This window comes from Rhamphochromis sp. 'chilingali' (genome assembly GCF_963969265.1).
Source record: "Rhamphochromis sp. 'chilingali' genome assembly, chromosome: 2".
In the NCBI taxonomy this organism is placed as follows: domain Eukaryota; kingdom Metazoa; phylum Chordata; class Actinopteri; order Cichliformes; family Cichlidae; genus Rhamphochromis; species Rhamphochromis sp. 'chilingali'.
The window spans coordinates 9,080,462-9,106,194 of NC_137930.1; the positions used below are offsets into that span (position 1 = coordinate 9,080,462).

The window sequence follows — 25,733 nt, forward strand, 5'->3', positions numbered from 1 at the left end:
ATCTCTATTCTAAATAGCTATTTTGTTTCTGAAAGCCCAGGTGACTGTACGTGTGAGTTTGTATTGGATTCACGTACTTGTTTTTCAAAATGCATTTTTTTATATATAAGGAACACTCGCCAAGAGCAGAGAAAGCACGTTAAGTGGATCAAACACACACACGGTCTGGAGAAGGGTTGTACGTTTCAAACTACAAAAACTATGGTTGACGGCTATCGTAATTCCTTAAACAAGACGGACTTTTATGTACGACCTTGTATATGTATAACCTTGTTGTTGTGATGACCTAAATTATCAGACTAGCTTTATTTCCATTTGTTCCAATAAAGATAAAGACGACTTATGAGAAACCGACGTTTCCTGCTGCTACAGTGGAGGAGTAAGGAGCAGAGTCGTTACGTCACTGTCCGGGGTTTCCTGGAGAAGTGAACCCTACGGCGTCATGGCGGAGGCCGGTTGTGGAAAGACACTGGATTGAAATGCTAGCTTTCTACAGTCGCTGCTTATCAACGGGCACTGTATTTTGTAACTTCTAAAACGGCAAACGGGACTTTGGTTAAGAAGAGGAAAACCAACATTCTACCAGTTCTATCGACCGGAGTCTTTCGGGCTGCGCTCCCTAACCGGGAGATAGCTAGCAAGTTTACGGTAGCATTAGCTACCAGCAGCTGCTAGCTCGCCAGTTAAATAAAAGAAGAAAGGACCCCTGGACTGGAAAGGCTGGTTTAGACAAATATTTTATCGGAGTTTCACGAGTAACCTAAACTAAAGACAGGTAACACACATCATTTAGTTACTTAGTCCTTACGCTAGCGAAAAGTAAGCTAACGTTGCATGTTGATGTTGTAAAAGCCGCGAGAAGTGAACAGCGAATGAAAACAAGATGGGAGAGGGTGAAGTTGGTTAGCTAATTTGGTTTTGTGGGTTTAATGATGAATACTAAATTTGTTTAACTGTTCATCCCAATCCACTGATTGCGCATATATTTACATAGTTAAATATTATTGATGATTAACTTTGAGTATCATCTGTAACTCTAAAGTTATCATTCTATTGGTTTCCTATTAGAGCAAAGTTTTCTCATTTTGTTAGCTTCTGTGCTAGCCTCGTGCTTCATAGCGTTAGCTAATGCTGTTTGCCTTGACAGCCCTTGTGATGGCCTGTGAGCCAGTTCTCCTCATGTTTATTTCACCCACATTGACACAAAATGAAACAAAGTACCAAAGGTACGTACAGTTTGAGCTACTTGGTTGCGGTGCATACCGTAAAGGTATAAAGTTCACAGTTGTCACGTGTAGGATTTTAAATCCAGAAAACAATAGCACAGCATAAAGCGGCTAGCAAACTGTAGCTAGATAAACATAGCAAAGTGGTTACAGGTAATCAGGTGGTTGCAGGTTTTGTGCTGAATCTTATTTTGTATATTTGTTCTTTATAGCTGGCTATGTCTGCATACGCTACTACTACCCGCCAATCGCTAATACTGCCATCGTTAGCCGGTAATAGCTAGTTAGCTTGAGCTACTTGCTAAACTGTAACCATAGTGATAGTGTACCCAAGTGATGACTTGAGGGTGTCCTGAAACTATTTATTCTGATTTTATTTTTATTTATTTATTTAGTTTTTCATCTTCTTCGGGTACACACGGAGCTTCATGTGTACATGAAAACACGCTGGTATAGTGCAGGCCTGATAGGCCTCTGCGGTGTGGGATAAATGACGTTCAGCTAAGTAGCATGTAGTGACAGCCATCCACACAGATCACACTTTTCTAGTTTTAACTTGAAATAGTCATATCTCAACACGTTTATCTGTGTTTCAGACGCGGTTCACTTCTCTCAGGATGAAACCACAGACCTGATAGATGTCTTGAAATGGTTTCAATTGAAACTAATTTAGCGAAAGTATATTTGCGTCCCTGCTTGCATGGTTCACAGGACAAGCTTTGATGCATTGGTTGTAGTCAGTCACGGGTGGTACACTAAGCTTGTACTTTGCCATATGGATCTGAGTTTTATCAAGCTCCACCTAATCAGATATTTTAATGCATGTTGTTGTGAAATTCTATTCCTGATATTATTCTTGTTTCAACGAGTAATAATATAACCCCAAGTATTTGTAGCATTTGTAGCATACAGTTCTTTTTAAACTTGTGTGTATTTTTGCTCACAGGTTAAACACGTGGACCGTACTACTACAGGTTGCCAGGTTGAAGTCTATATATTTTTGACTTCAGCATGGCTGGACGCAGTGAGGATGAAAGTGTAAGCAACAGCAGTGGAGAATCCAGGTATTGATTATTTATTTTTTTTATCACAAATAGAAATAACAGTTTGTTGTTTACTTATTTAGAACATCATCTCATACCTTACATACTAGATTGTCACCATACACCTGACCGATAGTAACAACCGTCAAAAGGTGTCTGTGATGGAGAGATCTAATTTTGGTTGTTCCCTTGTGACAAGGGGTTGCCACAGAAGGTGGCAGCACATGCTTGATTTGGCACAGTTTTTTCTGGATGCAACCCCAATCAAATCAAAAGCAATTTTTTGCTTGCCAGGCAAATGTGTCAAATGTTACACCATCGGAGGCCCTTTGTCAGTAGCCAATACAAATGTTTATGTCATTTGTTATGCATTTTATATTTTTTACTTAACTGAAAAATATGTACACAATTACACATTTATTATAATTCAGTTTTATAAAATCCTGTATATGTGAGTGTAGAAAGTAGTAGAGAAATGAATACCTGAAACCTAGCTAGCTTTAGCTGCAGTGAAGCACTTAAAGCTACATAGAGACAGTATAGCATTTCCCTAATACTAATCTATAACTGTTGGTTATAAATTGTTGTTAAAGGTACCACACGTTATAGTCATCCCTCAGCATCCAAATTCAGAAACCTTGGTGTTATTTTTATTTTTTTTATTTAGCCATGTCTTTGGAGAGCCATTCTCGTGGATCAATTTGAAACTGTTTTGTTTTTTCAAATGAGAAATATTTCTAAGCTTTGAATTCTTCTGTCAAAAGCTGAATTAAGGATGACTACCCATGCCTTTATTTCAGCTCGTCTTGGTTAGTGTGACAGTCTGTTTACGTGTTTACGTGACCGTCCCCAGTCGGTACAGAATGCTGCTGCTAGGCTTTAAACCAACACATGAAAGAGACTGCACATTACTCTAGTTTTAATCTCTTTACATTGGCTACTGGTTCGTTTTAGAATTAATTTAAACATTTTAGTCCTTACTCTTCTTGCAGTCTGAGATCTTCCAGTCAAAGATTGTTAATGATCCCACAAACTCACTTTAAGAACAGAGGGGATAAATCCTCTAGAGCTGTGGCCCCTGGATTGTGGAATGCCTTACCTCCGTGTTTGCGCTGTTTTGTTGATTCTTTTAAGAAGCAGCTGAAGACTGATTTAATTAGACTGGCTTTTAACTAGTTTCAGGTTGTATACTGTTTTATGTTTTAATCTTCTGTGTTTTTGTTCATGCCTGTTTTTATTGTAAAGCATTTTGTGGTTTTTCACCTGTGAAAGGTGCTGTATAAAAAAGGTTTTCTTACTTGCATTACTTTATTAGTCCCAAGGGGACTAATAAAGGTATATCAAATCAAATTACAAATTCCCCACAGCTCTCGTCTATGGGTATAGGATTGACTGAGTTCCAGTTCCTAACGGTAAAAAAAACCAAACAACTTGTGTCAATTTATATTGTTTATTCTGAACAAAAAAAAAAGTTTTTGTCTAAGTCTGTTGGTTTTGACAAGTCCATGAGAATCCATCAGGGCTGTCTCATAGCAGTTCATTTTTGTGTTCTTGGTCATTGTCCTGTCCCCATTCACATCATTACATTCAGTGTCCATGTTAGCAGCATGCTATGATACTTTTGCCCTGGAAATGGAATCGTGTGCTTTCCTGGGTATTGGTATCAAACTTTAAATTCTAATAATGTGACAACCCTGATAAATAGAATTGATAATGATAAAATCCCGATGCCCATCCCTGTCACAGGCAGGATTTCTTGTACTGCTCCACTATTGTCACTAATGGCTCTCTAAAGCTGGAGATATGAGTGATGCAGGTGGTTTCATATTGTGACATGATATATTTACTGGAGAAACAGTTGATTATTGCTGTTTATGACAAAATAGTCTTATTTATATTTGCATAGAAAATCATTCATGGTATAGCAAGAATTTTTAAATATAGAATTCTTTGGAAGGCATTGCTGCACCTCTTTTTGATTCCATACACCTATGTGTCATGTGTCAATCTCCACCTTCAGGCTGAGCAGGAGAGGGGTTGGAGAGTGAGCAGTTGAGACTCCAAGGGGTTAAATGATTTCTGTTTCTGATATGGGAAACCCAACTTTTGTTATGTTATTTCTGCTCAAGTATGTAAAACCTGTTGTAATGTTTTGCTTTGAGAACTTGATTCATCTAGTAATTACTAATGTCTTTATATGTAACAGTAATTCTGATGATGAATCCGGTTCTGGATCGGGTTCAGCTTCAGGATCCGGCTCAGGCTCGAGTTCCAGCTCTTCCAGCAGCAGCAGCCAATCAGGGAGCAGTGACTCAGGAAGTGGCTCAGACTCTGGCAGCCAATCCGATTCTGACATAGAAAAGTCAAAGGAGAAGATCGAACCACCAAATAAGTCAAACATTGATGGAGCTGAGGTAAAAATAAAGTTTTAAATTCCCAAAAGGTGGGCTGCTATTTTCTATTGCATATGTACAAACATGATATTATTTAGAGAAGCACTTGTAAAAATGTTGCCTAAGCTTTTTGGTTCCCACTGTCAAGTTTACTTAAAAGTGAAGTTGATCGCTATTTATTGAGTTTTAAGAATTATCAGTTTAATAGATGGTTGCAATTAAAGCATTGATTGAAAAGACAAATCATCCAGCTGTCTTTGTTAATTAAAAATCATTTTAATAGCACATAAACAGTACTAGTGAAGGTCTTACTGCCATACTATCATACAGTGCTAGTATGATCTTTTTATGACCGTTGACAGTGGACTTGTCTCTGTGCTTGTCCTACTAGAGGTTAGTACAGCATTGGGCTAGGCGATAAAATGATAAAGATAATTATCACTAAATAACTTTTCCTTCATATAAATCTGAGACATGATCAATATAATCTGGACAGAACTCAATCTATTCATGTTTTGACAGACGACATGACAGGCCAATAAAATAGTGATGAAAATAGTGCTGCAGGCACTTGATGACATGTAATTTTCTACTTTTAAAATTTGAAAAAAAACTGAGGTTGTTATATTTGGCCCTAGCATTACCTTGGCCTGTACTACTACAGGGAGGAACCTTGAAGTCATTTTTGGCTAAGATATCTCCTTTAACCCGCACATAAAACAGACTAGCACTGTCTTCTTATTGTTAAAAGCATCCGGTCTCAAAACTATTTAAAAATGGTGTGTTAATAACAAAGTTACTAACACACTGTTCTAAAAACTCCCTGAAAAGCATTCAGTGGGTTTAAAAGGCCTGTGCTAGGGTGCTATCAGTTTTTTTCCATATTCTTTTCATTTTCTCCATGTTAAACCCAAAATCAATATCACAAACAAAGTCTTGTTAATAAGGTTTTATCATATCTTAAGGATCTCATACAACTTGCCTTGTTGATGTGGTTTATAGATGTACTCTTTTCCATTACCGTAGTACCTATTCGGCTCGACTCCATTAGGTGATGGTATCTGGTACCAGTTTTGTCGTCTTTTTTTGTTTGTTTGTGTTTTGTTTTGTTTTGTTTGTTTGCTTGTTTGTTTGTTTTTAAACACCTACCCGGTCGGGGTTCTGAAGAGTCTGAGGAAATCTGAAAATTTGACATCAACAGACACTTTGCTATAGATTGGCCAGTCAATGGCGTAACTTGATGCGTCATTAAAGTGACTCCTTCACTAAAATTAAACCTGCAATTCTTAAAACCCAACAATGAGGACAAAACACACCCCTGTGGTCCTTGGGTCTGACAATAAGCCGTACGCCAAGTAGTGTATACTATTGCTTTGACATGCATGTGTTTGTGTACCGTATAAATGATACCCTGAGACTTTTGGCCACATTGCTATATTGACCGTGCTCACATTAGCTGATAATGAAAAACGAGTCGCGTTGAGTCAATCCGAGTAGGTACTCATGGAAAAGGGCTATGGCTGTATATCACCACACTCTGACCCTTGCATTACACATTAGCTTAGAACAGCAGGGTTGGGCAAAACCCTGGACCATTCAATAAAACGTAGATTTTATTTAACCGGTCTGGCACATTTGCAGTGTACTGTTCCTGTTTTTGCTAATCTTTGAGTGCATTCATTGGTTGCAGTTCTGGAAGTCGAACCCAAGTATCCTAGCAGTGCAAAGATCTGCTATGCTCAGGAGACAGCAGCTTCAGCAGCAGCAACAACAACAGAGACAAAGCTCATCAAATAGTGGATCGGATGAGGTTTGTTTTATACTCTTATAGACCCTAACCCTTCCCCAAAAACATTTTTCTTGCTATTTGAATGGAAGCTAGTCAACAATTAGATATTGCATAAGTGTACCTAAGTCAAATGATTATAATCTGACTTTTCATGCATTTTGTTTTGTTTTTTTAATATTTTGTGGTATGTTTTTCCAGGACTCTTCAAGTAGTGATGAATCGGACTCCTCCAGTGGATCCAAAATGAGAAGAAAATCTGGTTCTTCTGACTCTGGATCAGGTTCAGAATCTGGTAGTGGTTCTGGGTCAGACTCATCAGCAGAAGAGTCTGAAACAGCATCAGACTATGAGCCAAGTCACAAAATCAAAAGCAGGAAGCCTCCAACCAAGTGAGTTGATAGATGGTCTTTAATTATTGCTTAGATACGCTATTTTATACTATTCTTTTAACTATTTCGTCACAGTAACTCACTTCAGCTGTTTAGCTCTGGATCTGATGTTTTGTGAAGGAATGTAAAGAGTTAAACTTCACTGCCTCTTTATCTATTATTCATGTCTCAGGATGAACTTTCGAAATGGAAAAAAAAGCAACACCCAGAGAAAAAAAGCCCAGAAAAGTTCATCATCTGACGATGAGGATGATAACTTTAAGAAAATTACATCTGGAGGGCCACGGCGGCAAGCCACGGTCAACATTAGCTATAAGGAGGACGAGGAGCTGAAGACTGACTCAGATGATCTGGTTGAAGTTATGGGTGAAGATGTTCCACAGCCTGAAGAAGATGAGTTTGAAACACTGGAGAGAGTAATGGACAGCAGGATAGGGAGGAAAAAAGGTAAGAAACAGAGTCAAGATCAAATATGTCATACATTCTGGTTAAATTGACGCTGAAATAGGAATCGCCCAGAATTATCACAGTGGTTTTAGGTGCAAAGTCAATGAGGTAAATTTTATTATTTTGATCTTTGTGTGACACAAACAGCTCAACATTCCTTATGGTCTATTCAAGTCTTTAAGTAAATACATTTTAAGCACTGTTTCTTTATTTTTCCTAACAGCAACGGGCAGTTCAACAACTGTATACGCTATCGAGGCAGATGGAGATCCAAATGCAAATTTTGATCCCAACAAAGAAGCTGGTGATATCCAGTATTTGATAAAGTGGAAGAACTGGGCCCATATCCATAACACCTGGGAGACTGAGGAGACACTCAAGTTACAGAATGTCAAGGGCATGAAGAAATTGGACAATTTTAAGAAGAAGGACCAGGAGAAGAAAAAATGGTAAGCGTTTTAACTTGGCACTGCTGATTTAAGAAAGCTTTTAAAGAGCTCTTTGCATGCTAAAGTGTTTTAAACATTGAGCAGCAGGAAATGTCATAATCATATTATTGAATAAAAGACAATAATGTAAGTGAAAGAAACTGTTATTGGACTGAAAATTCAAAATAAACCTGTCAGAAAGATGGCAAAAATCCCCAAAAGAAAGGAATACAAACACTTTAGCACTAACTAGGATGAGAAGAAAAAGAAAATTAGTTGCTGTCTTGTTCTGGAAACTATTAGAAATAACAGTAATCCACCAGCTCTGCAGATTGTGGGGGTTGCCACAGCACTATATCAACTTTCTAAAGTTTCTTATTTTTTCTATGGGGATTAACACTGCTCGCAGAAATTTGCGGTCTTTTATTTTGCTTTATGCTTTATATTGTAAGGTAGACCCTACAATAATACATAAAACAATACATACATTGTTAAATTTCAATTTTATTTTTTTCCATGTCACCAGGTTGAAGGCAGCATCTCCAGAGGATATTGAATATTTCAATTGTCAGGAAGAATTAATGGATGACCTGCGTTCTCAGTACCAGCTTGTAGAGCGAATAATAGGTATTTTTGCATATATAAAGCACTCTGCTCTCAATATAATCTGCAACACTGGATGTGTATAGCTTAATAAGTCTGATTTTTTTTTTTGACCAGGACATTCAAACCAGAAGTCAGCAGCTGGTTATCCAGACTACCTGTGCAAATGGCAGGGCTTACCATACTCTGAGTGTAGTTGGGAAGATGGTTGTCTGATTGCTAAAAAATTCCAGAAATGCATCGATGATTACATGAGCAGAAACCAATCTAAGACCATTCCATTCAGAGACTGCAAGGTAACTTACTCCAAACTTTATTCTCTTACATTTTCTGATTTGAAATATACTGAGCTTTGAGTTTTGGTTCAGAAAGGAATTCTCCAACTTCTGTTCTGTCACTTAGGTGCTGAAACAGAGACCTAGATTTGTGCCCATGAAGAAGCAACCAGCTTACATAGGAGGTGATGGTTTGGAGCTCAGAGACTACCAGTTAGACAGCTTGAACTGGATGGCCCACTCCTGGTGCAAGTAGGACAAATATCCAAGAAAACATTGTCATTATTTGGATTTTGGGGTTTCTCCTAGATCCCCACCAAATTTTATTGGGTTATGTTCTGTTCTTACATGCTGAATGTTCTATTGGTCTGCTCTGTCTTAATTCATAGAAGCAACAGTTGCATCCTTGCTGATGAGATGGGGTTAGGGAAGACGATCCAGACCATCTGCTTCCTGAACTACCAGTTTAATGAGCACCAACTGTATGGGCCCTTCCTGCTGGTTGTGCCTCTTTCAACACTAACATCTTGGCAGAGAGAAATCCAGCTGTGGGCCCCTCAAATGAATGTTGTGGTCTACCTGGGAGACATCAGCAGCAGGAATATGGTATTGTGGTTTTAAACACCTGTTAAACGGGGCTTATCAGAGAAAAGCAATTGTTTGTTTGTCTTAATTCTACAATTTAATGTTGTCTTCCTTTTCTTTTGTGAATAGATCAGAACACATGAGTGGATGCATTCTCACAGCAAGAGACTGAAATTTAACATCCTCCTTACAACATATGAGATTCTCCTCAAAGACAAGGTCAGCTGGCTTACTTCATTATAGATCCTAGGTTGTGTATTTTGCCCATTTTTATAGTTATAACACATGAAATGATAGAGCTCGACTCAGAAGATGTTAAAATTACTTACTTTTTTTTTTTAAACAACTTTTGTCTCCAGTCATTTTTGGGCAGTGTTAATTGGGCCTTCATTGGTGTGGATGAGGCGCACAGACTGAAAAATGATGACTCCCTCCTCTACAAGACAATGATCGACTTCAAGTCCAATCACAGGCTTCTGATAACGGGAACACCACTGCAAAATTCCCTGAAAGAGCTCTGGTCCCTGCTGCACTTCATTATGCCTGAAAAGTAGGCCATGGCTAATGTTACTTTCAAGCAATAACTCTTAGTATGTTAAGTATGAATTTGAATTGAATTAGTATGTCAGTACCAGTAAATTTGTTCATTTACATTAACTGCATAGGCAAAGGTGTGAGTTATATGTGCAGATAATGTTTATGCACTTTTTTCTTTGTTTACATTAAAGCAAAATAGTGGATAATGGTGACAGACAGGGCAAAATAGTTTTGACAGTGGTATAATAATATAACAAAAACACAATAGATAAAAATTTAAAGGCATTTAGAAATGAAGAATAATCACACCTAACCAGTTTGTTCCTGTTTTTCTTTTCTATATCACTATAAGTCAGTTGATTTGTGTAAAATTTGTCATTTCAAAAGGTTTCATTCGTGGGAGCTGTTTGAGGATGAACATGGCAAAGGTAGAGACTCTGGCTACACCAGTCTTCACAAAGAGCTGGAACCTTTTCTACTGCGCCGTGTCAAGAAGGATGTGGAGAAATCTCTTCCAGCTAAAGTGGAGCAGATTCTCAGAGTGGAAATGAGTGCCATTCAGAAACAGTATTACAAGTAAGAGCTGGATGATGCCTGCATTTCAAGAAACATGGGCAGGGATGTGTAGCTTGGGCTCAAAGTTTAAGCATCACTAAAAATATTATAGCATTAGTAATATATGCATGTGTCCTGTTTGCCTGTTTGTGTTCAGGTGGATCCTAACAAGGAACTACAAGGCTCTGAGTAAAGGTACCAAAGGCAGCACGTCAGGTTTCCTCAACATCATGATGGAGTTGAAGAAGTGCTGTAATCACTGTTACCTTATTAAACCTCCAGAGGACAATGAGTTCCTTAACAGAGCTGAAGCTTTACAGGTATGTTTTATGTAGTAACAATATTAATATTGATGCTGAGGTTTTACTCATTTAAAATAAATACATTTACAATATTTAAATGTATTTAATTTTCCTAAATCTGTTACCACATTTAATCATTCAATTCTTGGTTTTTGAAACCCAAATAAGAATCATGCTTACTGCAATAAATGTTAGCTGTCCATTTCATATGATAAATTCTATTCAAAACCAGATTTAGATTGTGTGTCTAAATGTCTGCAAAAGTGAAGAAGAAATGGACACGCTGCTCTAATTTAACACTATATGCTTTGTCAGCGGTGCAAAAAACCATTTTTGCCATTTGAGGGTTGACTGGTTCTCTCTATAAACAAATTCTCTAACATTTATATTATATGTTAGATATATAAATTATATCTAATTATATTTGCATGTGAATAATTGGAAAATATCATGCTACACATTTTCTTTTGCTTTCTTAAAAACTGAGGTCAAAATTCTGCAACTTAACATACGTAATACCTTTTTTTTAAGTTATTATTGTATGGAACAGGATGCATTTTAAATTATTTTTAAGGTGATCATGTTAGAATAAAAATAACAACTATTTTGTGTTGTGTGCTCCAGAAGTGTATCAGGTAAACCGTTACCTACTATATATTCAGTTTATGTCATGACTGTTGAGCGCTGTTGTCCTCCTACAGCATCTGATCCGCAGCAGTGGAAAGCTGGTTCTCTTGGACAAACTGTTGGTGCGTTTGAAAGAACGGGGACACAGAGTTCTCATCTTCTCCCAGATGGTACGAATGCTTGATATCCTGGCTGAATATCTGAGGAGCAGACAGTTCCTGTTTCAGGTAAATATATGCTGTTTTTCCAATACCATAATACATATTGTAGATACAGTTGTGGTCAGAACTTTACATCAGTGACATATCATGTCATTAATCGTGCCATGGTAATTTGGTAATTTGCTTTTAATGCTTTATTTAAACAGTTCTCTTTCCAAGATGAAATGATTGCACAGCATGCATCTTTAAAGACTTTTTTTTTTTTTTTTTTTAAACATGATTTACGTGGACAAGTTTCAATATTTTTGGCTTTTCTCTAACCCACACAAAGTCAAAAGTATGCATGCATGCTCAAATATATACATACATTCACTTAAATCTTTCAATAAGTGGTGCTGAATGTTCCACAGTGTCATTTTTTTTCCTTCTCGACAGAGCTATGGTGGGTTAACGTAATTAGTAATCATGATTGACTGCAACTGGTAGTCTCTTTGCCAGCATAAGCATGATTTTATTAAAAGCACTCAATTGATTGACCAGCAGTCAGAATAATGGGAAAGATCAAGGAGAACTGTAGATTCACACAAGTTTGGAAGGTCTTTTGGTGCCATTTCCAAACAACTGCAGATTCCAAGATCATCAGCTCATACAGTTGTAGCAAAGCCTAAAAATTTTCCAGACTTTGCCATGGTCTGGAAAAAGACCTAAACTGTCAACCTCAGATGAGAGGACGGTTCATGGTCAGATAAGACTTAGACTAGTGGAGTAAAGGTGAGGCTTTTAAACCTAAGAAGTAAGAACACTGTACTGTCAAACACGGTAGCAATATCCTGCTTTGAGGATGTTTTGCTGCCGCTGGTTCTAGTACATTGCACAAAGATACTGAATGATGGAGCACTATGCCAAAATTCTTCAACATCACTTCAAATCAACATCTAGATTTTTAAAACATAAACACAGCTTGGTGTTCAGCAGGACAAGGACCCCAAGCACATATCAAAACTGGTTTTGCAATGGCTTAAACATACCAGTATTATGCTTCTGGAATGCCTAAAGCCCTGAGCTTAACTGTGAACTCGGCACCACTGCTGCCAAGAAGACTGATCAAATATTCAGTCATAATTATGCCAGAATATTGTTGAAGACTACCAAAAGTGTCTGGTCAAGGTGCAATATGTAACCAGTAGTAATAGAGGTATATATTTGAACCTGCATGTATACTTTTTACCCTGTGTGGATTAGAAATGAGTTTATTTTATGTGTAAATTCATTTTTGAATTATGCACCCATGTATATTGTGCAAAAATTAGTCTACGGTCGAATTCGGTTCAACTTCAATTCAATTTTTTTTATATGGCACCAGGTCACAACAACAGTTGCCTTAAGGCAATTGAGGCCATGGCTTGACCTCCATTCCCATGATTAATGTATAGAAACTTCTGACCACAACACTACATACACATAAAAATTGTGAATAAAATTTGTATATCCATTCTAAATATATTAATAATTTTGAATGTTGTAAATTTGTCTAGCGATTAGATGGCTCCATCAAAGGGGAGATGAGGAAGCAAGCATTGGACCACTTTAATGCAGAGGGTTCAGAGGTACAGTAACTCTTAATTATTTTAGATGCTGTTTAGGAAGGCCTGTACCTAATATCAGTTTCTATGCACAGGATTTCTGCTTCTTGTTATCTACACGTGCTGGAGGTCTGGGCATCAATCTGGCTTCAGCTGACACAGTGGTCATCTTTGACTCAGACTGGAACCCCCAAAATGACCTGCAGGCGCAAGCCAGAGCCCACAGGATTGGACAGAAAAGACAGGTAAGAAGAAACTTAAATCATTCAAATTCATTATATTTTTTAAACTGTATTTGCATTTGTAGAGTTTCGTACACTCTCACTAGTATTAATCAGTATTAATGGACCTAAGTCTACACCAAGCTGCAACTGCTGAAAATTTACCAGTGAATTAAAAACAGTGTTCATTGATTCGTGCAGTATATGAATCAGTGAACTCGGGAGGTACAGTAGGTCATCTGCTAATCAGAAGGTTGTTGGTTTGATGTCTAGCTGCTCCAGTCCGTTTGCCAAATACCCTTTGGCAAGATTGTGACCCCAAGTTACTCTCTGTGTCCAGAATGTGAATGTGTGTGAATGTTTGATGGCTACTTAAGCATAGGAAAAAAGTGTTTGTGGGGCATGTTATATAGAGCGTAAGGGAGCACAATACAAAACCAGTCCACTTATTCTTTATCATTATCTTGCCTATCTTACCAATTGTTATGGACCGGCAGGTGAATATCTACCGACTGGTAACAAAGGGTTCAGTGGAGGAGGACATCATTGAGAGGGCAAAGAAGAAAATGGTACTAGACCATCTTGTTATTCAGAGGATGGATACGACTGGGAAAACTGTACTCCACACAGGATCTGCTCCGTCCAGGTAAGTAACTTTATGTGCTTGTTCCCATATTGTTTCTGGCAGCGCTGCCAAGTCCATTTCACCCCAAAATTTGAGTGACTTAATCTCGTGTGTGTGTGTGTGTGTGTGTGTGTGTGTGTGTGTGTGTGCGTGTGCGCGTGTGCGTGTGTGTGCGTGCGTGTGTGTGTGCGTGTGTGTGTGTGTGCGCGCGTGTGTGTGCGCGCGTGTGTGTGTGCGCGCGTGCGTGTGTGTGTGCATTACTGCATACAGTTCAGCACCATTCAACAAGGAGGAGCTCTCTGCAATCCTGAAGTTTGGGGCTGAGGAGCTTTTCAAAGAACAAGAGGGGGAGGAGCAAGAGCCTCAGGTTTGTACCACAGTGCAAATGTCTAAATGTATTTAAAAAGCATTGCATGAAACAAACGTTTCATCAAAAAGAGAAAAAATATTTCAAAAGTATGTTAACACTCTTTGCCTTTAAAATAACATTTAATTAATTTAATTAAATAAAACAAATTTCCCATCTGTGGGACTAATAAAGGTTCTTTATCTTATCTTTATTGCCCCAGTACACTTGTACATTGACCTACTCCAACTATCAACTGGCCAGAGACCAGAATTAGTCGATTAGTTTGTTTTTTTTACGATTTACATTAATTTACGATTCCAAACTGGTCCATTATACACATGCACAGCACTTTATGATCCATTCTTGATCATGCTGCAGCAAGAGTACCTGACATGGACTAGAAAGAGAGAGCATATTTCTCCTATATTGGCTTCCCTTCATTGGCTCCCTGTTAAATCCAGAATTGAATTCAAAATCCTGCTCCTCACATACAAGGTCTTAAATAATCAGGCCCCATCTTATCTTAATGACCCTATAGTACCATATCACCACATTAGAGCACTTCGGTCTTGCACTACAGGCTTACTTGTTGTTCCTGGAGTATTTAAAAGTAGAATGGGAGGGAGAGCCTTCAGTTTTCAGGCCCCTCTTCTGTGGAACCAGCTTCCAGTTTGGATTCAGGAGACAGACGCTATCTCTACTTTTAAGATTAGGCTTAAAACTTTCCTTTTTGCTAAAGCATATAGTTGGGGTTGGATCAGGTCACCCTGAATCCTCTCTTAGTTATGCTGCAATAGGTGTCGGCTGCTGGGGGATTCCCATGATGCATTGAGTATTTCTTCTTCAGTCACCTTTCTCACTCACTGTGGTTTTATATATCACTCTGCATTCAGACAGTGTATTATTAATATCTGTCTCCCTTCCAAAATGTGTCATTACCTTACAATATAATGCACCTTGAGGCAACTGTTGTTGTGATTTGGTACTATATAAATTCATTTGAATTGAAGTCTCTTGTAATCAACTCTCTAGGAAATGGACATTGATGAGATCCTCAAAAGAGCTGAGACCAGGGAAAATGACCCCGGACCTTCAACAGTTGGAGAAGAACTGTTGTCTCAGTTTAAGGTTGGGGGGAGGTTGTCTTTCTCCTTTCAGAAACTTGATAACCAGTGTTCAATATGTTACATTATTAAAGTGGTCCGTGTATTTAGTTTGTGCAAATCTGTGCAGGTGGCCAACTTCTCCATGATGGAGGATGAGGAAATAGACATAGACTCTGAGCGAAGTCAGCGGAGTTGGGATGATATCATTCCAGAGGAGCAAAGGAGGAGAATGGAAGAGGAGGAAAGACAGAAAGAGCTGGAAGAAATCTATATGCTACCACGCATGAGGAATTGTGCCAAACAGGTACCCAAGGAGTCACAACAAATACACTATATACTGCTGGAGAGAGAAAAAATGAGGGATCACATAAGATACTCAATGTTTTATCTTGATCAGAAGTTAGAATGCGTTTACGCTGAAATCTTTCAGACATGCTCGTATCGAATCTGATCAAACTGTTAAGAACTGTTATGCTTGCAATATGAGACTGTAAATTAAATTCAGGTGATTTTTAATGGTTTGTTTGAACAGATTTATCAGAATGCAAATGAGGGCCGGCAAAGTAGAAACAGGAGATACTCTGGTTCCGACAGTGACTCCACATCTGATCGAAAGAGGCCAAAGAAACGAGGGCGGCCCAGAACCATTCCAAGGGAAAATATCAAAGGTTTTAGTGATGCTGAGATCCGGAGGTAACTATGTTAACTATGTTTTGTGTGTGTGTGTGTGTGTGTGTGTGTGTGTGTGTGTGTGTACATCTAATCAGCCTGACACATTCCTTTTTTTAACATATCTGTACACTATTGACAGGTTTGTCAAGAGTTACAAAAAATTTGGAGGACCACTGGAAAGGTAGAGTGCGCTACACTTTCATCTTGTTGTTTACATAAATGGCAGTCTGCTCAACATGTGCTGTCTTTAGGTTGGACGCGATTGCTCGTGATGCTGAACTCGTGGATAAGTCTGAGCATGACCTAAAACGCTTGGCAGAGACTGTTCACAATGGATGTTTGAGAACACTACGAGAAAACCCCTCTGGGCCAGAGAAAAATTCAGGTAACTAAAAAAAAAACTTTTCGTCCTTCTTATCATAATGTCTATTCCTCTGGTGGACATGTGGCATCTGTATTCTTTTAAAACAAGACCTTTATATGAAAAAGGTATATTAGAATACAAATTAAAATACTTACATTCACCAAAAAAAGGAGTAATTTCAAAGACTAAACAAATCAGTATTGTGTGGTTTACAAACAAGACAATTATTCCAAATAATTTCAAGTTCTAAAACAGTTTACTTCTCTCTACAGGAAGATTTAAATCTGAAAACTAACATTTGTTGTGTGTGTTTTCCTAGATACGAACTAAATAAGTAGCTTTGGTTTGAGTGAATTTCATTTAAAATATCTGTGCTGGGGATGTTACTGCCAACAAATTTCTTGTTTAACTAATTGGGGTTGAAAAATGAGACTGACTAGTCTAAAAATAACACTCAAGTTGCATTTGGGGCCCCTTTAATGGACAATCTCCAAAGCTGCATGAACAACAGCATGATGTGGTCATTTTGAGCCCTGGAATCGTGTATTCAGGCTCAATATATATATTTCTGCCTTGAGCAAAACTGAAATATCTTCTGCATTGCTGTCATGAGCTGTTTTTTTTTTTTTTGTTGTTGTTGTTGTTGTTTGTTTGTTTGTTCTAAACTGAGCGGGATCATAGCACCTTTGGGTAAATGATGTCATACTGGTTTTCTGAGGTGGCTAACATTAGCATCAGAAGTCTTCTTTCCATGCAAATTAACATCCACATGTCTGTTGAGTGGTTATATGCCAGTTTATTCTGCTGTTTCCTGGACTGCCACTCCATCTAGTAGTAGATGGCTGCATGACATTTAGAACGCAATACTTCACTCTCAACAACTACATTCATTGACTAGTGCGGGTTGTGCCAACTAGCAACATCAGCATCATTTAGTTGATTAATCGCGCACATCCCTAATCTGTGCATTTAATGCATATATGTGTGGTATATTTTTATTGTAATGATAACATGGCCGCGTTTCTATTAATTTCCAGTCATTTGTTGAAATTTCAGTTTGTTCCAAGCAATAAGGTTATAATTTGAAGTCTGTGTCAAGTGTCAGTACTAATCTTGGGAGTTGTGTTGTGGTTTTAAATTACAGATGTGCTCTAATAATTTAAGAAAATATTTGCATTCAGATTAAATTTGCACAATATTCGTTGCTGGGCTATGCGGGATCTTTCAGATATTTTTGTATTTGACAAGTTATTTTGAAATTGCTATGCTAGGATTTCAGTACAAGTTATTATTTTGTTTAGCCACAGTTTAACTTCTTGTCATTGAAATTACATGGCATCACACAGGATTAGATGAAGAAATCATGAAATAGTTTCTGTTCCGCTTCTTTGATTATCAGGGGGCAGAAGAGGGAAGGTGAAAGGCCCTACGTTCAGGATCTCTGGAGTCCAGGTGAATGCAAAGCTTGTGATCTCGCATGAGGAAGAGCTGGCTCCACTGCACAAGGCTATTCCTGCTGACCCAGAGGAGAGAAAGAAGTAAGACTGATTATTTATTTAATTTTATTTAGTAATTTTTTGCTCACTGTATCTTTTAACCATTTTCTGTCACGCTCACTCCTGATGCAAACATCAGGGTTCAGAACCTTGGGGCTCAGTATCTTTCCCAAAAACATTTCATATATGGACTGGAGGACCAGGGCTTCAGTCATTACCCGTCCAATTAGCTGATCAAGTCTGCAAGGCTTCGTCCACTAGAGAAGTCATAATCAAGATGACTGGAGGAGCAGGCAGCTAAGCTTAGAAAAAATCATTTGCTGCAAAGTGTGTACGTATGTGTCACATATCAGTATGTATTATTGTCCAGTGTGGAGTCAGTGCAGTATGCAGTCAGTCTTCAACTGAAAATGTTAAAGGTATTAACCTCCAGAGCATCAGCATTAAGATGTGATTAATACATAATTGAAATCAACTATGATCAGCAGGATTGATCATAACTGATTTTAGTTTTCAGAGCATTCTTCTCTCCATCACCTTGATAATTCTGCCTTCTTCATAAGTTCGTCCACGCTGTTCTTGTCTTTTGTGTAGACACCTTCTCCTCAACAGGCCACAGCAAAAAACAGAGCCCTAGCCACTAGAGGTGGGAATCACCATACATCCCACGATACGATATTATCACAATACTTAACGCACAATACGATATTATTGCAATTTTTTAAAATATTTTGCGATATTCAGATTCTGTACATAAAGGTAAACTTTATCAGTATTCATTTTATCTAATATCAAAGTCTGCACTGAATCTTTCTCTCATTTCAGTCAGTTTTACTGTTGACAAACTGAACGGTTTGTATTACAGTCTAGTCCAACTTAATTGAATGCAACCATCTGGTACAATTATAGCTATTTATGAAAACTATGCAGCCCCTTCAGCAACTGAAGAATTTGAAAGTAAATTAAAACAAAATATAATTTTACATTAAATAAAAAAAGTTTTAAACTTAATTAAAATAAAACATGTCTTAAATTAAAATAAGTAAACTGTCATGTTTATTGCTGCCAAAAAACAGTTAAACACATTTGGACAGTGAAGGAATGTCAGGATTCTTGCTCAGAAAAAGGATCAACATGCTCTGAAGTCAGAGCACAAAAACCTTTTTTTGTAACAAAATATCGATTTCTGTTGTCCCTGTATCGACACATTATTAGCAAGCAAAATATCACGATACTACACAGTATCGATTTTTTTCCCCCACCCCTACTAGCCACCACTCTATGGGTGAATGACCCATAAAGAAATGGATTTATTACAACAATAGTGCTGCCAAAATCACGTTGTTTTTCTAAAAATAAAAACAGGTTTAAATCTTTCAGATCTCTAATGTCACATTACAGTTCACTTAACCAATCCAACTAGATACAAACTGGCTGTATCTTTCTTTTTATAAAAGGTCCCATTTAAAAGATCTACATACTTATGGATTTCAAAAAATAAGTTAAATATTTCTATTTTCTTTATTTAATAACTGTATTAATAGTAATAACTGTATGTTTGCATACGTAAAGCACTTTATAAAAGAGAACAATGACCAACGAGTCTTACACTCCGGATTTTCCTCATCTGGCTGATTGTACCGAGCCACGCAATCAGCTGGCAGAGCCGATGCTTGCAGAATGCAATCGGTGCCATTTCAATAAAACAGTCTCTTGTTTCCTAAGCACAACCAAACAGTTTACAACATCACAGTACTACATGCACATCACACCACAAACATAACTGTTTCTTACTGAAACAGTTAAGTTTCTGTTTCTTACTGAAACAGTTAAATGCGAAAATTCTGACATCCATCTGCATGTCCACAGGGGGGGGGAAAAATCTCCACGTTGCACATTTAGGCAGTTTTACTGTCAAACCAGAAGTATGACTCAGTCTGATTTGCTGTCTAAGCTGTTGGTCTTTTAAACATCAAAAATAAATCAGTAACACACAAATTCTCTAACAGGTTTTTCTGCATACACCAACCGTGCCCCTAGAGGTGACTAACTGTATATTTGTATGAATTTGTATATTTCTGTTTCTGTGATATTAATTTTATATTTTTGAATAGGTATGTCATTCCATGTCACTCAAAGGCAGCACATTTTGACATTGAGTGGGGGAAGGAAGACGACTCCAGCCTCCTCATAGGAATCTACGAGTATGGTTATGGCAGCTGGGAGATGATTAAGATGGACCCAGACCTTAATCTCACACACAAGGTCAGTCCATGCACAATAAATGTCTAATCTCATGTATATAATTATTTATGAATACATAGATGCTCAGGAATACGTGTATTTGCTTCGATGCTTCATTTAATACACAGCTTTGCAATGTGCAAAGTGTTTCACCCACATTTGCTTCTAAAAACAGACCTGCAATACAAACATATTTAGAAGGAGCATGTGTTTAAAAAGTGTGACAACATGAACAGTGTGCAGTTTTCACTGGGGATATTTCACTGTGTCCATTGTTGAACAGCTCCTGCCAGATGACCCTGACAAGAAACCACAAGCCAAACAGTTACAGACCAGAGCAGACTACCTCATCAAGTTACTGAGCAAGGACTTGGCCAAAAAAGAAGCACAGAAACAAGCAGGAAATGTAAGTCTTCATATAACTTTACATGTCATCTGTGTATCTTGATATTTATTTATTTTTTTGTAATTGTTTTATAGATTAATTATATCTATCTCTAAGTAGTCTGACTTTCTCACACAGTCCAAAGACATGTTAACTTGGATCAGGGCAGTTGGTGATTCTAAATTAGTGCACCTGTCCAGAGTGTACCTTGCCCTATGGCAGCTGGGATGGGCTCAAGGCCCCCCAACCCCTCAGGATGGATGGAAGGACAATTAAGTTTTCCAGAATCTATAATGCTTCTTTGTATTTAGGCCAGCTCACGAAAGAGGAAACCCAGAAGTAAAAAGAGCAAAACTCAAAAGTCAACAAAGACAGATGAGATGGTTAAGAGCCCATCCTCAGATCTCCCATCAGACAAGAGGTCAGATGATGAGGATGAAATGGAGACAGACAAGGTACATTTATTAATTTATCTATTTTGCTTTTTTTTTGTGCGCTGTGCCTAAGATGAATATATTGAATTTTCAGTTTGAAAGTAAGTTGCTAACATGCTCTAATGATCAGGATCTGGCACCTATGAAGCTACCAAACCGACGAAGCCGAGCAGACAGGTTGGTGGTTAAAGAGGAGGATGACGAGGAAGACGACGAGGAAGAGAACTATGATGAGGAATGCGAGCAGGAAGCTTCCTCATCAGGGGAGCAGGAAGTCAAAGAGAGGGAGATAAAAAAAGAAATCAAAAAGGAGAAGAAGGAGGAAAGCTTTGAGATTAAGGACACAAAGGAGCTAAAAGAGAAAAAAGAAACAAAACCTCTTGAGGTTGTACATAAACAAGAGGAAAGCAAAGAAAAGGTGATTTATATTTTATTGATTGATAATTATACTAAGAATAGAATTGTAATTTAGTCAAGAATTAACTCTCAGAACCTTTTTACATCAGAATGAAGCCAAAAATGAGGTACGAGAACGGACAAAGAAAACTTATGACACGCCGGTCCACATAACGGCTAGTGGAGAGAATGTGCAAGCAGCTGAAGATTCTGAGGAACTGGATCAGAGGACCTTTAGTGTGGTATGTTGGGCTAATAATCAAATCTCTAAATAGAAAATAGTTTCATGATTAATGTCATGGATTAACAGATGAGCATAATTCAATTCCAGCAACAACATGGATTTCACTTCCTGAGGTGCATATTTGCTTTTGTGTTGCAGTGTAAAGAGAGGATGCGCCCAGTAAAAGCAGCTCTGAAGCAGCTGGACAGACCGGAGAAAGGGCTGTCGGAGCGCGAGCAGCTCGAACACACACGGCAGTGCCTCATAAAGATAGGAGACCACATAACCGAGTGTTTGAAGGAGTATTCAAATCCGGACCTGATCAAACAGTGGAGAAAGTTAGTTTACGTGGCCTCTTCTAGTTAAAGTCTTGATTAACATGTCAAGTTAAGCAGCTGACTAATGCCATTTGAACCTTGGACACTTTGTCATGAATGTACCATGTGGGTCTGTTCACTAAGTAACATGCCCGCATGGTAGATTTGTAGCTTTGAATAGATGTGGACGTGTTTCTTCTTTTTTAAATAAATGAGGCATCTTTGTACATTTTAAGACTGTCATAAACACTGTTACACTCAATGTCTCACACAAGTGTTATTTGAGTAATTTATATTTGCTAAGCAGATGGAAATGTTTTTTGTTTTTATTCCAGAAACTTGTGGATATTTGTTTCCAAATTCACTGAGTTTGATGCAAGAAAACTACACAAACTTTATAAGCATGCAGTAAAGAAAAGGCAAGAGAATGCCCAGGTATGTAAAAGCACTGTCATTTCTTATAATTATAATCTCTACTGACGTTAGAGATCCACAGTGATGATGGTGATGATTTTTCTTAGGCATTGGAGCAGAACACTAGAAGTATAAACACCCATGGCTACAGACATGCAGGTATAGTCTATTGTCTCTCACACACACACACACACACACACACACACACACACACACACACACACACAGACACAGAATAGGATGAAAAGGTTGACACTGCTGTCACTTTTTCCCTTCTTTGTCTTCAGATATTGAAAGGCTGAAGGACAGCTCTCACCAGGACGAGAGCAGCAGGGACAGCTACAGCTCTGACAGGCATCAGCCTTCAGGAAGACACTTTGAGAGCAGCACCAGTAAGGAGAGACACAGCTCTGACTCCCACAGGAAATCCACAGCTGGAGAGTCCCGAAAAAGACCGTATTCCTCTTTCAGCAATGGAAAAGACCACAGAGACCACTACAGACCAGACAGCAGGGATAGAGACAAACAGGACAGGTGAGGGATGAGAACTGCTCAAAGTTCTTCTTCCAGAGATAGAAATGTCCTCAGTTGATTTTTACAGGCTACACAAGTTCTTTAAGGCCCAAACATGAAATGCTCCACAAGTAGGTTTTAAAGAATTCAGAATTGCTTTTGCAAGACCTTCATATTCAGGGAGGAAGAGAGCCAGGTGGAAAACACCACTAAAATGCTTTGATTTGTATTGGAATTAGACTGAAGTTAAGGTCATAGTGAAAGAAGTGGCCGTTTGTGTTGTTTAGCCATACTGACACTAATGTGTATGTATGCGCAGATACTATGACGACAGCAAGCACAGGAAGTTAGAGGAATTCCGCAGTAGCCGAGACCACCGGCTGGACATGAAGGATCATCACTCAGACCACCGCTCTTCCTACCGCTACCACTCAGAATGGCAGACAGAGCAGCGAGGCTCAGCCAGTGGGCAGCGCTCACCCTACGACTCCCGGTCACCACTGGGGCACCGCTCACCTTTTGACTACTCATCAGACCACAAGAGCACACCAGAGCAGATTTGGAGCAGCCGCAAAACATAACAGGAGTTGCCCAGGTCTGCAAGTAGCAGCCATAAACTCGGAAACACAGCAAATGCCTTACACAGACTGTGGACTCCAACCTGAAGCTGTTTGAAGCACTGCGTATCAGTCAGTTCAGCATGACTGTCATCTCCTCGCTTCAGCAGCAGCTCATCTCGGGAACCCGGCAGGGAGCGGCTCAAAGCAGGCAACAGATTAGAAAAATAAATAAATCAAAGCTTATTTTTGTATTTAAGAGTTTAAAGCTGTAGTGTCGTGTATGCTCAACAGCATGCGCCACAATTTTTGTTATTTTTATAAAACGTTTTTTTACACAAATGGACACAATTGACCCTGAGTGCTGCCTCATATGTCACCAACCTATGACACTGGATCCTGTATTTGACTGTTAGTTGTCTCTGTGTCTCAATCATTCTTAATGTGATTATCTACCTTATTTAAGTGTTAACTGAACAAGAAGTTGGTTGTCACATGAATAATGTTATAAGGTGATTTTTAAGGTGTCTGGACTCAGGCTCACCACCTGAAGTACCTCATTTACAGCATTTGTCATTTCCTCAGCAGTTTTCTTTTTGTGTGTGTGTTTTTGTAATTCCCCCACATAAGGCATGCATTATTTAATAACACATCTTAGCTGTAAAAAAACAAACAAACAAAAAACACATGGATGCTTTTTTCCCTTTTTTTTTTTTTTTTAGCTATCATGTTTGTTTTCCTTAAATACTACTATTGTAAATTTTTTGTAAAATAGTAAATCGATGGTCTTTTTCCTCAGGCTCTTTGAATTTATTATGACTTGGCTTACCCCATCAACTCAGGCTTTTTGTCATTCTATAAATGAGTTTCTGTATATTTCTTTAAGAATGTAACTTTTGGTAAAGGGAAAGGTCTTTTAAGCATACCCAGTGTTCATTCACTAGTGCTTAGTTCTTTGATCTCTGTCGTGAAATGAGTGAGTTGGCAGGAACTGACTTGTCACAGTCTGGAAAATAGAAGCATCTGTTAGATGTTAAATAAAATATGCTTTTTACATGACTTTTTTTTTTCTTTACCTTTCATAGTTTATTTGTAGGCAATAATAATCTTTCTATGCAGCCAAGTATATTTGTGGTGAACCACCCAACTGAATGAAGTCACTGTTACAGTTCGCTCTGTTGTAGATAAATTTTCTCTATATTTCCAAAAGAATTTACACTGAAAATGCATGAATTTTTATGGACTGTTTTATATAGTTGTTTATGAAGCCATTAAAATCAATCACTGTACTCCCTCCTACCACCTCAACAGTGTGTTACATTTTTGGTTTTGCCACAAGTTAACCTTTTTTGGAACACACTATTACAAGACGTTGCTCAAAAAAATAAATGAACACTTTGAAAATATCAAATCTCAATAGGGGGGAAAATTGCTTAATATCTATGTTGCTATGGACTGAATACTGCTTTAGGAATGGATGCCTGTCATGGTGACTGATGGAAATTTAAATTACCAAACTACACATAGCTGAATTTAAATACAACCTGAAACCCAAAGAATGAAAAAAATTATGCGGCAGACTAGTCCATTTTGCTGGAATTTCGTTGTATAAACTTAAACTGGTACTCAGTATGGACCCCATATACTTTTATGTAAGCCTAACAACACTGGAGCACGCTCCTAACGACATATCAGATGGTTTCCTGGGGGATCACCTCCCAGACCTGGATCAGAGCATCACTGAGCTTGGTGGCGTCAGATGGACCAAGACGTGATATATCCCAGATGTGTTCTGTTGGACTTAAGTCAGGTGTGGGGGAAGTCAATGGTGTCAATTCTGGTGCACCAGGAGGAAGTCAGGTACCACTGCACCAGTGTTGGTCTAGCACTGGATCCAAGGACTTCATCCTGATATCCAGTTAGTGTCCCATTGCCTGGCCTGTAGAAGTCTGTTCATTTCTCCCCCAGAACATTACTAACCCACCACCAGTGGGTCAGTCATGTAATATGAGTGATGTTACGCAGCATAATGTTCTCCACAGCTTCTCGCATCTATCACTGCTGTAGGACTTGCCAGTTCTAGTATTCTATACAAGGACCTTCTATAGCCCAGTCCACTACTCTTAGGGTAACTAATCTCAGCAAACCTTATTGCAGTGGCACATGTTGCTATGGTAAATGGACTGATTCCTATATAGCGCTTTTCTACTCTCCTGGAGCACTCAAAGCACTTTATACAACATGCCACACTCACCCATTCAGCACTTTCTTCTATGCTTTTCAGTGCTTCCTAGCTAATATTCGCTTCGATGGATGCATCAGAAAGCACACTGGTATCTTATTGAAGCATCAAACCACTAACCTTCGATCAGTAGATGACCTGCTCTACCTCCTGAGCTACAGCCAGGAGAGGAGTCAAACTTAGAGGAATCTTAGAGGAGTTGAACTACCTTTGCAACCTGTAGGGTCCAAGT

At 38.4% G+C, this 25,733-nt stretch overlaps 1 protein-coding gene across 1 annotated transcript; it reads left to right on the plus strand.

Moving 5' to 3' along the window:
- Positions 1 to 394: 394 nt before the first annotated feature.
- Positions 395 to 24,318, plus strand: chd1 (chromodomain helicase DNA binding protein 1). The gene is made up of 36 exons (XM_080876020.1): positions 395 to 775; positions 2,173 to 2,290; positions 4,476 to 4,683; positions 6,353 to 6,472; positions 6,650 to 6,840; positions 7,013 to 7,287; positions 7,511 to 7,736; positions 8,242 to 8,342; positions 8,436 to 8,614; positions 8,721 to 8,845; positions 8,983 to 9,199; positions 9,308 to 9,397; positions 9,538 to 9,728; positions 10,103 to 10,291; positions 10,428 to 10,590; positions 11,274 to 11,426; positions 12,896 to 12,967; positions 13,039 to 13,188; positions 13,662 to 13,810; positions 14,060 to 14,156; positions 15,171 to 15,266; positions 15,372 to 15,548; positions 15,777 to 15,937; positions 16,056 to 16,097; positions 16,168 to 16,301; positions 17,680 to 17,818; positions 19,891 to 20,041; positions 20,304 to 20,426; positions 20,717 to 20,860; positions 20,970 to 21,257; positions 21,346 to 21,477; positions 21,618 to 21,796; positions 22,111 to 22,210; positions 22,297 to 22,348; positions 22,477 to 22,723; positions 23,022 to 24,318. Exons 2-36 carry the CDS (start codon positions 2,238 to 2,240, stop codon positions 23,281 to 23,283), a joined length of 5,376 nt encoding a protein of 1,791 aa, XP_080732146.1. The 5' UTR covers positions 395 to 775; positions 2,173 to 2,237; the 3' UTR covers positions 23,284 to 24,318.
- The last annotated feature ends 1,415 nt before the right edge of the window (positions 24,319 to 25,733 follow it).

Bases quoted from the DNA above. Each gene is read 5' to 3' on its own strand.
- chd1 (XM_080876020.1), top strand. From the start codon at position 2,238: ATGGCTGGACGCAGTGAGGATGAAAGTGTAAGCAACAGCAGTGGAGAA. The intron at 2,291-4,475 runs GTATTGATTATT...TATATGTAACAG, and splicing joins AACAGCAGTGGAGAATCCAG to TAATTCTGATGATGAATCCG. The intron at 22,724-23,021 runs GTGAGGGATGAG...ATGTATGCGCAG, and splicing joins GATAGAGACAAACAGGACAG to ATACTATGACGACAGCAAGC.